Consider the following 13632-nt stretch of genomic DNA (forward strand, 5'->3'; position numbering starts at 1 on the left):
AGGCCAGATGATAAGAAAAAATTATGATAATGAAATATTAGCAGAGACTCCAACTCTCCCGTTTTCGACGGGAGATCTCCCGCCGAAAGCCCATTTTTGCAAAATCTCCCGTTCTCCCGTTCTCTCGTTCATAATTCATTCATTCATTCATTCATTCATTCATTCATTCATTCATTCATTCATTCATTCATTCATTCATTCATTCATTCATTCATTCATTCATTCATTCATTCATTCATTCATTCATTCATTCATTCATTCATTCATTCATTCATTCATTCATTCATTCATTCATTCATTCATTCATTCATTCATTCATTCATTCATTCATTCATTCATTCATTCATTCATTCATTCATTGAGTGCTGCTGCAGCTGCTGCGCTTTACCGACACGGCAGACCTGGGACGGGGGCGCAGCGGTGTGACATGCATACATATCCCGCTGATTGAAGTTGTGTGCACGGCAAGATGGCAGGGCCTCTGAAACTACCTCAGAAGAAATATTACAGACAGAGAGCTCATTCGAATCCTATGTCGGATCACACTTTTGAGTAGTAAGATATTTTTTCGAAATAAGCTGTTTTTGGAACCGTTATATTCAAGAAGTATTACTATTAGAGGATGATAGTTACACCGTGAGAATCTTATGCTCCGCATTGTTTGTACCTCAGTCCCACACCTTTAAGATTGTGTAATGTGCATGTGTACGAGTAGCGTTGACTTCAAGAAAGTTTGATCATCTGGATCTGGATCTGGATGAATTCGCTGAAAAACTCTGGATAGAGTATCACTCAGCACTGTCGTGTGATGTGCAGCTAATCACAACGGAGGTGACGCTGGAGCGCTTCTTTGAATGTGTCAAATTTATGAATCTGCTTTATGTTACTCGGCAGATTATTCCGAGTAAAGATATTCCAATCCTCCGCTGTTCTGTGAGTATGGAAGAAGGAGTTGGCGGGAGCAGTTGAAGAACCGTATAAAGTAGAATAGTTATCAGGATGATATACTTCGGGTTGTCATACCTCTCGGTGCTTGAGCGGGGCTGATATAATCCTCGAGCTTTAAATCAATGTTACCGTACTTTATTTTATGAAATGTTGATAGCCTTAAAAGATTGCGTCGTTCTGGGAGTGGATGAAATTTGACATCCTTTATCATTCCGGAGACAGAAGATTGCCGTCTATTGAGTGTTGTGTTAGACCTGAATGTGACTATTCAAAAAGACTAAGTGGAATAAACCACTAGTTGGATATTCAGCATATTCATTAAACGAATTTGGAACACATCTGGCAGATAATGTCCTCATCATGGCCCGGGCAACTCGCCAAAACACTTGTAAATTTACATTGTGGAGCGCAGACCTGACCGCCAAGCAATAACGTAAAGCAGCTCATTTCCACCCACGATGGGTCTACATGCATACTGAAAATTGCCCAATTTCCTGATATAAAAGCCTTTTATTTACATCATCAGCTTCCAGCTACGTGGCGTGGTGCCTCGCCCGAGTAGAGCAGGCTTTTTAGGGCGCGTGTGTACAAACCTGCTCAATACTGCAGCTTGATTCCCAATACCCAAGTTCATTATTGACCCTATCTGCAAAGAGATGAAAAAAATCTTGAAAAATCTATGAAAATTCCTGGATCACTACCAAAATCAAATTCTCTCTTCTTTGTGTCATTATCAACTCTTCCTGCAAGTTTCGTTCAAATCCATTCCCCACTTTTTGAGTTATTTTGCAAACAGACAAACCAGGTGGAGGAGGAAGGGAAGAAGAAGAAGAACAACAACAAAATGTTGAAAATGTTTATCTGAAGAAGAATTAATCCATGATCTAGTTAGAAAAGAGTGATATTTTGTTACTTGTTTCGGAGTTTGACAAAAACTAATGAAACAAACGCAAACAGAAAAACTGACCAGAAATGAATATTATTCATTAGTGGAAAAAATGAGCAAAGTAAATGGGATTACATCGGGATGGAATCCCATTTTCTTTGCTCAACTTTCCACTAATAAACTAATAAAAACTAATGAATGTACATTTAGTAGATCTCTAGGAGTCCCCTGTTGTCCGTTGGGCCCTGCATAGTTTAACGTTAGGGGTGTTGATGTTGGACAGCAACCCTGAAGAAGAAGAAGAAGAAGAGTCTGGGACTGATTGGGCTTTGACCTATACTAGACTAGATATGTGAAATTGATATTTTCCTGTAATTTGCAACATGCCTCAGTGCAATTAAAAAAAAAATGACTGTTGCTTACAACTGCTAATTGCTGGAGCTTTATTCAATATTTAGTTAAGATTTTTTTTTTCTTCTTCTTCTTCTTCAAAAGTTTCGGGCTTGGTAAACCTGGTGTAGGCCCTAGTTAGGTTTGATTTGAAAAAAAAAAAAATTAATTTCATTTTCTTTTCTTTTTTTACAGACTTTGACTGATTGTAAATGACACATATTAAGTCACTGATTGTATATCCTGCACCTCAAAACAAACAAAAAGTCGCCAGACATGAATTTTTAGTGAAGACCATATTCTGAAAGAGCAGATTTTAAGCTTTAAGATGATATATAACTCAAATCAAATGGGCTCTTCTAACCTATCTAAATATTGGAAAGAAAGCACAAACTCAGGAAAAGTGTGAACTGAGAAAAGAGGCTCTGAAGTGCAGTGTCTATTCAAGCGCTTAATCTTTACCAAACCGTGCTTGCTGTGCCAGGAATGGGACAAAAAACAGGAAGTAAACCACCAGAGTAACAACAACGATTGGATTATCAGATTAAACTGAAATTAAGCATGCCTCATTAACACATTTTGTCCATAATTAATGCCAACTTTCAAAGCAGTAGCACTATCTTTTCAAAAGTTATTAGAGTTGAAAGTGAAGAGTGTGGACAAGGTTTTTCAGAAATGAAAAAGGGATTCTAAAGACACACCTAATCACACTATTCTACCAAATATGTTCGAGATAAACTGCTAAAAAAACACACTTTTCCTGCCCGTTTTATGATACCAAATTTTAGCATAATGTAAAAGAAGACCCGCTCTTTCAGAAAATATGAAAAAGTCAAGATTGGCTAGGTTGACCCATTTCACTTATTTTCAGTCCTCGCGCAAAATCAGTGTGTGCGACTTTATGTTCGTTTTGAGGTGCACGGTCACATATATGACATATGTCATGTGACATTCTGCCACTAGCATATTATTCAGGATTTCAAGAAAACTCACATTGCCTATTTTCACAACCATTAGACAAAACATGCTCATCTAAATAGGTCCATAAAATATGCAATTTATGTTATTTGTATTAATTCCACAATGCAGATGTATTTGGAAAGACTTCCTTTAGCCCCTGCCCCCTTTACATTTCACTGTACCACTCTACAATACCCAGCCTTTGTTGGCCTCCGCATGTGTGCATGATGCACTCACAAAGTGGTGCTGGTGGGATAGTGGGGGAGGGGGACATAAGGAAGTCTTGCCCAATGTCCTTTCATAGCTATACTGAACACATTGGCCCGAATTCACGAAAGTGGTAGAAATGAAACCATGGTTTAAACCATGGACAAAAACCAAGGAGCGCCAAGTGTCGCATGGAATATTTCGTTCCGAATTCAGTCATTTCATCGATGAAATAATTATTTTGTAATGAAATGACAACATTTTGTAACTAAGTGAACATTTCGTCCATGAAATAATAATTTCGTTTACGAAATGGTCAGTTTGTTGACGAAATGACCAATTTTGTAACGAAATATTTCGTGCAACACTTGGCACTCCATGGTTTTGTCCTTGGCTTAAACCATGTTTTCATTTGTACCACCTTCATAAATTCGGCCCATATCGCACGACACCTAAGAATTAAATATCAAATTGTGATTGGCCAGGAACATGTCACATGACATTTGATAGAAAATACCTATCAAACTCCTTGACAGAGACAGGTGAATTATGCCCCTGGCATGGGTATAGGTTGCGCGCCTTGTTAACTAGATCAGTGGCTTAAATTTTTCCCACCTCGTGCAATATTCATGCCCAATGTATTCACAACTTATGAATTATTTGTTTAATAATTAATGGTCATAATAATGCTGGTGCTGCAAACAGAGCTAGTCACATTGTTTTATCGAAGGGGATATATTCTTCATATTCCTGATATGATTATGTTTTTCCTCATGGTAGCCCTGTCAAGCCATCAGAAATGGACTGGACGCAGTATTATCCCACTGAGCAAACGAGACTGAACCAGAGGGTAGAGCTTCTGGATGTTGGCTGTGGATACGGTGGACTTTTAGGTGAATATCTGTTGCTTTTTTGTTTGAAACTTGTGTAATAAAAAATGTGTGTAATGGTAACATACAGCCCATAATGTACCCTTTCTTTCCCTAAACTTATATTTAGTGCAGACAGCCAGCCAAAATTATTGCTGGTTGATATTTGTGCTGCTTGAATAAACAAAAAACCCAAAAAACCTTGAGCAATTCAATGTTTCATGTTGCTCATCAGCAAGTAAAGTGAAATTTGTGAGGTTTTAAAGCTATTGAGAATCAGTAGTCTGGCATCTAGGGGCTTCATGACGCACAGCAAGTTGTTGAGACAAGGCAATGAGAATTATGAAAATACAAATGTAATGTATTTCCCAGAAAATGCAAGATGTCTTGGGACCCAATTACACGATGAGGCTTCCCAAGGGTTTTGATGTCTCTTCATGTGGCTTCATAGTCATTATAAATGTGAGCGATGACGCTTGCAGACGAATGATTTAAATTGGCTACACTTGTGGGCTTTATTTTTCCTTTTGTTCTGATTCGTCCTGTTATCAATTTTTTTTTTCTGTGACATCCAAGGACATTGGTGCTTTGTGCTCACGTACACTGATTTTTTTTTGTATTTTATGTTAAATTTGCACAAACTACGGTAAAAAAAGGTAATTCTTTTTCTAACTAGTTTGCAAGGACTGCCTCGTATCCAGACATGTACAGCTTCACTCTGTCTGTTCTCCCTGGTTTCCCCGTTTCCAGTTTCGCTCTCCCCCATGTTCAAGGACACCCTCATTCTGGGCATGGAGATTCGCATCAAGGTGGCCGACTACGTGCAGCAGCGAATAGAGGCCCTCAGACAGAATCATCAGGACTCATACAACAACATCGCATGCATCCGCTGCAATGCCATGAAACACCTGCCAAACTTCTTTGAGAAAGGGCAGGTGGGTTTCTTTACCCCTTCCCCTACCAGCTGTACAAATTATTGTTGCATTTGTATGGGAACTGCCAAGTTCCAGTTATCAATAAGTTAAATGATGTTCACATTAAGGGCAGAGGGACAAGAGTGTGTGTTTTAGTTTATGTACATTGTGCAACATATTTCTGTAATTCTTTTTCATTTTAATTCATTTCATTATGTGTATCCTAAATCTTACATGTTTGGTCAGAGGACCAGTGGAATGTAGTGTTCCAAGGCCCCGTTTCATAAAACTTATATATCAAGCATAAGTTAAGAAAATGAAAAATAATTCTATAAATTCTTAATTCTAATTTGCTGATTTATGCCATTTACAAATACATGTATGATTCTTGAGTATAATTTTTTACTAATTGGGACTTTTTAATGACAATTTTACTTGTAATTGAACCTGTGATCAAGAACCACAGTGATAAAATGAAAAATGAATTATAGTTTCTTTTCTTTGGAGAGAACTTTGGATTTCTCACTTAAGATTATGAAGGGTAGTGCATTCTTGTTACAGAAGGCAATGTAATCAAGTTGCGATTTTGTGAATGTTTTTTGACAAGCAAAATTCACAGAAATTTATGTTTCACCAATAGTATTTATACCTATGTAGGTTGATGCATCAGTGCGATGGTCTGTTGTGAGGTAAAAGTAGATGAACTCAGTGTGATACTCAGCAAATGATGTTATCTCCAATCTGTTTACATCATTCTAAGGTGTCTGAATTGTTCTTTGCACGTTCCTCTTTTATTTGCAGCTGAAGAAGATGTTCTTCCTCTTTCCAGACCCCCACTTCAAGAAGACCAAGCACAAGTGGAGGATAGTTAGTCCAACCCTGATAGCTGAGTATGCCTACGTTCTCTCTGAAGGGGTAAGAGACATCAGGCGACTCCCATTGTGATGAATTCCTCGCGACCTGCAGATTTCTTTTGGTATACTGTAAAAGTGAATATGTTCACGCGACTAATTTTTCGCGCTTGGCCGAGTAATGAGAGTTTCGCATGTTTTTAATTCCACGGAATCAAGACATAAGCTAATGGAACACAGGGCAAGCAAAAATATTTGTGTGCTATTATTTTCGTGCTAGTTTCTGGTTGCGCGAAATGCGTGACAATTTCATCACTACAGAAATTTCCACTTTTACAGTATCAAAATTTTCTTATAGGCAAACAATAACTTATACAGAACCTGTCCTTTTTTTTTCCTTTTTTTTGGATGGGCAAAAAGAATCTGGTTTGGGGGTGTTGAAGGCTATAGGAGAATTGCAGAAAGAATAGGTTATCGTAATTTTTAGACCTGAATTTTTACTTTGTTGTAAAGAAATTTCCGTTTTAATGGTGCAGGTGCTTGGGTTGAGAATGAACAACAATTTTGAATACAGGAATGCCTTTTCAATCTGTGCAGCACCAAAAATGGATTTGTGCTATCTGATTGGTCAACTGTCAACTTAGCAATAAAAACAAACAAACAAATAAACAGAGTGGATTATGTTGCAGACTTAATTTTTACTTTGTTGTAACTGGAATTTTGTTGTAAACATGTTTGTTACAATGGGACTGCGCTGTATATGATAGATTTAAGTACAACACATACATACAATGTACATACATCATACTTATTTTTCATCTCTTCTGAAGGGGCTTGTTTACACAATAACTGATGTTCAGGAGATGCATGAATGGATGGCAAAGCACTTTGAAGAACACCCACTGTTTGAACGACTCTCGGAGAAAGAAATGGTAAGTCTCCATGTAATCGATTGGTAGGTATCCTACAGAATTACACATTCTGAGATGTAAGGTACTGTATGAGCTGAAATTTTCTCGGTGGTTTTATATTTGCAAATTTTGCGAATCGCCTTTGAACCGCGAAAATAACAACGCGCAAATAACTAATTCAGTTAGACCCTCGCTGAATCAACAACACACGAAAATGTCCTCCAAGTAGCAATTCGCAAAAATATCTGTACGCGAAAATTTCAGCTCGTACAGTATAACAACAACTCTAGCAATGTTTATGGGACTTACACCATGTACCCCCCCCCCCCCCCCCCCAAAAAAAAAAAAAAAGAGAGAACTATGCAAATGTCTTCAATGACAAAACCAAACCACAAAGAACTGAAGTTGATCTTTAAGTCTAAGATCAACATAAAATTATGGCAGGCTGTGTGTGACTTCAATGATATTCAAACTTTCATATAAGAATGTAAAATTTTTCAGACTTTTTCGTACAGGCATTGATTAACAAAATAAAATAAGGAGTAAAGATATTTTTTGTTTAAATTTTTTATACCAATTTGAAGTAGATTTTGGAAACATTAGATAAAACCGAAAAGAGGAACAATGGCATACCGTAATTTAGAGTAGATCATAACTTAAGTTCGACTTAATTTTTTTGTGAAACATCACCCAGGGTTTGAAGGATAGTGATGCATACTTCAGACAAAATGCAGTACCCTTCATAATACAGTGTAAACCCAACATTCCAGTTTGTATACGAGTGAGGATATTTTTGGACAATGTAGGTCTTTCTGTCTGTCTGAATGAACTGGGATGACCCAGAGACTAGAAATGTGTGTTTGTTTTTGTTGTTGTTGTTGTTCTTGCAAAGTATATACGTATTATAAGTCTTTATTAATCTATTGAATAAACAAATGGAACTATGACAAAGACAGGAGTGATAAGCAAACTTATTTTAGTTTAGTTTATTTTCATAGTACTTAGTAATATCTAAGAACATTTTATTATTTTGATGTAAAGTGATTATGCATTGATGTAGAATGCTAAATTTACCTTCTATGCTGAAATCTTCACATGTGCGCATTTTTCTGTATCATTTCCAGTGTTGGGTATTCTTATCGATGGTATGTATTCCACACATGAAGAATTCACTTTAGCTACATTTTGTCGTGAAGAGGTTCTACGCGCTCTGTATAGTTGTTCCGGATATTCCTTCATGTTGCTGTTATCAGTTTTACTCCTTTTTTCTACAGAATGAGGATCCTGTGGTGAAGAAGCTCTACGAGAGTACCGAGGAAGGTCAAAAGGTCACACGTAATCATGGAGATAAGTTTCCAGCCGTCTTTCGTCGAATTTCAGACCCGTACATCACATCAAACAGTAATTCATAGCAGCTCATCATTATGTTTTATCTGTATTTATGTGACATTCCTGCCTCCTGTGGGCAGTTAGAATAAAAGAGAGGAAATAAAAGGTTACTATTTTTTGTATGAACCCCTCAAAATAAGTTCTGCAATTAAAGTTTGATATATCATATTTCTCTTATCCCGGCATCATCTTCAATATCATAAGAGAGCCTGATTAATTACATTGTATCTTCAAAATGACACCTCACTTGCCGTGATTGGGTGTTTTTAGAATGTGCAAAACAGCCGAGTATGCGGACAGATCAAAAGTTAGAAGTCACAACAATTCTGATATTGATAATGTACAGTTTTGATGAAAAAAAGCTATTGGAATAAGCAATGCTGCAATGAGAACATTTTAATTTCCTAAACAATAGATAACTGTTTGGTCAACCTTTATGTTTAATTTTAATCTGCAGATACTACTGCAGTCTTTAATTCATGGATGAAGCCTGGAATCTGACGATATTCTCACAATGTATTCTTTTCAAGCACATTCCTTCCCTGGAACAACAAAGCAAATGGGAATTATACTGTTTGACATAACACGTTTGCTCTATTTTGCAACATGTCACATTTGACCTTTCCTCATACTCAGTCGTACTGTGCATTCTAGGAATGCATAAATGTAAACAACATGAGTTGCCGTTCAGAAAATTAATCAGACTTTCTTATGACATCACATTTGAATGAAATGATGTAGTTTCAAGAGAAATATGATGTACATCAAATTGGAATTGCAGGACTTTTGTTGAGGGGTTTATTATCATGTTCATATGTTTGATCTGATAACATTCTTATCCTGACACTTAAAGTGAAGGATCACCCAGTATGTATTATTTTGCAATTTGTAAATGTTAAGAGAATGACAGGTATCATGAAGTTGAAACAGGGTTATTCTTTTCTAGTCAAATCTCATTAATTGACAAAGCATTTATCATGAATGTCAAAATGTTTGATTTGTTCCAAACATCAGTGGTAGTATTTGAGTGATAATTTGGATGTGGAAGAGTAAAAATATAAATAAAAAATAACGAACAGCAAAGCATTCACTTTTTCCTCCCAAACCACAGATTTCACATTCTCACTGCTTGCAAGATTCAAATACAAATTTTCGATCAAATACCCAATCTTTTGATATTTAAGAATTTGTTGTCATTACTTTTTCAAAACAGGATTTTCGTTGTTTTCGCATTAAGGGCATTTCCATCTTAGGTGTCATACAATGTTATGGTATATTGACTCATATTTGTTTCACCTGATCTGGACTGTAATATTCCAATTCTATTTGGACATATAGCAGCAGAAATTGTAATGAGTACAATGATACACAAATGAGTACGACCTAACCTACATGCAGAGACTCCAACTCTCCCGTTTTCGACGGGAGATCTCCCGCCGAAAACCCATTTTTGCAAAATCTCCCGTTCTCCCGTTTGAGATTTAATTTCTCCCGCCCTGGCTCTGTGTCTCCCGTTCGAAAGGATTTCTTACTTATTGCTATTGTGTGTTGCCAAAAATAAGCCTTATATAGCACCAGAGAGCATCTAGAACCTTGGAAACTTCGCGCTTCGCACACATCAACTTGGAGTCTCCCGTTTGCTAGGGGTTTCAGACGGGAGAATCTCCAGATCAGAAGGTGCTTTGGGTTGGAGTCTCTGTACATGTATTCCTTTATATGGGAACCTGGTATACCAGGTTCCTACAATATTGATAAGCATGGCAGCATTTGTGGCCTGAATAAATTCATGTTTATTTGTGCTATCCTAACCACATACACTAATCTTGTAAATGACTTTGTTCGAAAGATTAGAGTTTCGTTTATTAATATGATCTGTTCTTTTTCCAAAAAAAAAAGAAAGAAAAAAAAACCTGCTTGAATTTTTTGTCCTCATGAAATGCGGTGGGACATTGACCAAGTTGACATGAATATACACCACATTGGTCCACAACCTAAAAGGAGGGCAATCCTAAGTGCAGATGCCAAAGTGTGAGCACCCAATTTGTTTACAATGAAACATTTGTGCAAAGTGTTCCATTGGAACACCTGTGTGAGCAAAATTCAGGTTTTGCTTTGTTCAATCCCAATGCACTTTTTTTCTTTGCATTTTGGTTTCTACAATGGTAAAGTGTTTGCAGTAAGACTAAAAATTTGCTGTCCCACAGGCTCCACAGTACCAGGTATTTCCACAGATGTTTTGCAATTTACTTTTATAGGGATGGACTAATGTCATTCCTGTGATCAGGCAGTCATTTCTTGCTACTGTGCAGTTTCACCAAAAAATTAAGTACAGTCTGTACTGAGATTTACGAGCAGAAATCAGTCAGTGTGTTTGCACCTTTTTTTTTTTTTTTTTTGTCAACATGAAAACGTTTATTGCATCAAGGCAGATACAGTGCACTTCCTTTATAATGAATATGGTTAAAACAGAATTCCAGTTAAAACAAAGCAAAAATTCAGGCCACAACATAATCCGCTCTATGTGTTTTTATTGTTTATCTGCTTGGTCGTAACAAAATTTTGATAGAAAGAAAGAAAATTGCTGGTCACGAGGACTTCGTTATAACAGGAGTCCACTGTATGTCACAGTGGGTATGTGGTGCCTTTAGTTTATCCCTGTGTTCATGTGCAAACGTCAGACTCATAATATTAATCCATGTACAGTTGTGCAGTGGGGAAATATATGATATTTCCTTTTAATCTCATCTGTACCCCGTCATTTGGATTACAGTGTATACGTGTGTATGTTGGTGTAGAACAGGGGCCCGTTGCATGAAACTTACCGTTGAATTTCGATGGTAACTACCGTCAAAATTAGGCGTCACAGCCAATCAGCATCAAGGATTATAAAATTTACCGCTAATTTCAAGACTTACCGCTAGAAAGGAACGGTAAGTCCAGCGATAAGGGTTTTATGCAACAGGGCGCTGATCTTAAAAGTGTCAAACTGAACATGTGTGTATGTAGATGTTATGTGTACTTGTACAACGTTGTACATGTGTATGTGCATGCTTGTGTGTCCGTTCATGCGAGGCGTGCGTGACTGTATACATGTGCACACATGCCTGTTGTCTGCTGTGGTCTTTCAATGATGCAGGGACGAGAAGTCTCCCCAACTTTGTAGGATAGAAAACCTCCGATATTGAGCAGTATTGAACCAGTTTCACTCTTTCTGTGCCGGGGGCTTTGGAAAATTTGTACTATGTTATGGGGTTTGTATGTCAGTAACAAGTCCAGGGAATGTGTATTTTTCTAACCAAATATTTTTGGGAATTTTCTTAATATTTTCTTTTATATGATAGTGCCTAAAACATTGTGATCTGTAGAAGTCTCCTGATCCAGCTGTCTCATCACCAAAATTTCAAAAATTCATAACTTTTGAACACTCAGATTGTCCAGTTTTCCTCAAACCTTCGCTGATGTGTTTTACTAATATTGCTGCATTCTATCAATCCACATGGATAGTGTTCATGTATGTCTGGGTTTCATTCCCCTTCAAAGGGGTATTCCAGATGATTTTCATGATTTCATCATGTACACCTAGTACATAAATTGACAGCTCCATGTGTGGTTTTGTGGAATTTGTGAAACCAATACATCAAAAATCTTTAACAAATTACTTGTACACTAAACAATGTTGATGACATTGGAGGCTCACATAAATCAGAAATGTAGCTGTGTAATTTCATTACAATACGGCTTGCTTAACAAGTTCACCTGTGTAGAATATATGCTTGCTCCCTTCTTGTGTCCTGCTTCCTTGATCCCCAACTAGTGCATTCTTATGGTGAGGCTGCAATGTCATCATCCTTGTTCACTGCAATTTATTATACATTTTGAAAACATTCTCATTCCTCATCCCAATCACTATAAATTCTTGACACTCTGTACTCAGTATAACTAATTTATCATAAATTCAAATGTAAAAGTCTGAAAATCATCCTGAGGTCTCCTTTAAAGGGGATGGCTAGTAACCGATCAGTGGGAATCAGTGGGAATGCTGAGGGATGATTGTTCCAATCCTTGTGGGATTCATTTAAGAGTACATTATATATCTACTGTTGTGTGAAAATTATTTGCTTCAGAACGGTCTCATATTCAAGTAATGTGCAGCTTAATGCCCCGTCACTGACCAGGGACGCTAACCTGGAAACATTAAACTGCACATTACTTGAATATGAGACCATTCTGAAGCAAATAATTTTCACTCGACAATAGATATATAATGTACTCTTAAATGAATCCCAAAAGGATTGCAACAATCATCCTCCAGCATTCCCACTGATTCCCACTGATCAGTTAGGAGCCATCCCCTTTAATGTTACCCTTACTACTATTGTACAATTGATACAAGGTACCCAATTACTGTGTATAACAAACAAGGTTGCTGCAACTGCTGATTTTACATGTACTGGTACCTCAATATAACCAGTACTCCATTATAAAAATACCCAGTAGAAAACAGCCAAATACCGTTATACAATGGACTCATGTTACAACAAAGTCCTTGGGACCATCATTTTCTTTTGTTATGCATGTATCAAAATTTCGTTATAACAAATGAACAATAAAAATACATAGAGTTGATAATGCTGAGGCCATAAATTTTACTTTGTTGTAACCGGAATTTTGTTATAACCTCGTCTGTTATAACGGGAGTGCACTGTATAACCTCCAGGAGAAGACAGTGATAATAACACACTCATCATTTCTGTGACACTGAACAATAATTGGAGCTAGGTCACCATCAAATGTTTGAAGGAATTAATACTTAAAGAATTGACTTTATTACTCAAGTGCCATGTGTACAATCTCCTTCTCCAGACACTTTGCAATCTGCATGAATTATACAAATTTGCATAATATGCATATTCATACATGTACAAATGCATTGGGAAACTATGGAAATTTAGACAATCATTTTCAACTTTTTTCGAGCTAAATGCACATCCAGTGTTGTAAGCAAGCTCATTTTAATAGAACTTCACTGTAATGTTTATAAATCTATTCATTTTGAATGAATATCAAAAAGCCTCATGCATGCTTAATTCATAACTGCTTCTACAATTAACAACTTATTCAAGAGGATATGTGTTCATGTATTTACATCGTAAGATTTATAGCACATTCAAAAAGAAAAATCTAGATTTTTGGCAGATTCAATAAAATACTAACTACAGGCAACCTTGCTTAAGTTGACCTCGTCTATAAAAAATCAAAGGTCTTTTTAAATCCTTTTATCTTCATATTCTATTGACTTTACAAATG

The 13632-nt window shown here is 36.8% G+C and overlaps 1 protein-coding gene across 1 annotated transcript; it reads left to right on the forward strand.

Annotated features, from left to right (window-relative positions):
* Window positions 1–469: 469 nt before the first annotated feature.
* LOC139731082 (tRNA (guanine-N(7)-)-methyltransferase-like) lies at window positions 470–8612 on the forward strand. The gene is made up of 6 exons (XM_071641962.1): window positions 470–555; window positions 4172–4284; window positions 5011–5195; window positions 5976–6089; window positions 6856–6957; window positions 8211–8612. Exons 1-6 carry the CDS (start codon window positions 470–472, stop codon window positions 8346–8348), a joined length of 738 nt encoding a protein of 245 aa, XP_071498063.1. The 3' UTR covers window positions 8349–8612.
* The last annotated feature ends 5020 nt before the right edge of the window (window positions 8613–13632 follow it).

Source organism: Diadema antillarum, unplaced genomic scaffold, assembly GCF_040938485.1.
Source record: "Diadema antillarum isolate AM-2024a unplaced genomic scaffold, OU_Dant_1.0 seq00000356_RagTag, whole genome shotgun sequence".
Taxonomy (NCBI): domain Eukaryota; kingdom Metazoa; phylum Echinodermata; class Echinoidea; order Diadematoida; family Diadematidae; genus Diadema; species Diadema antillarum.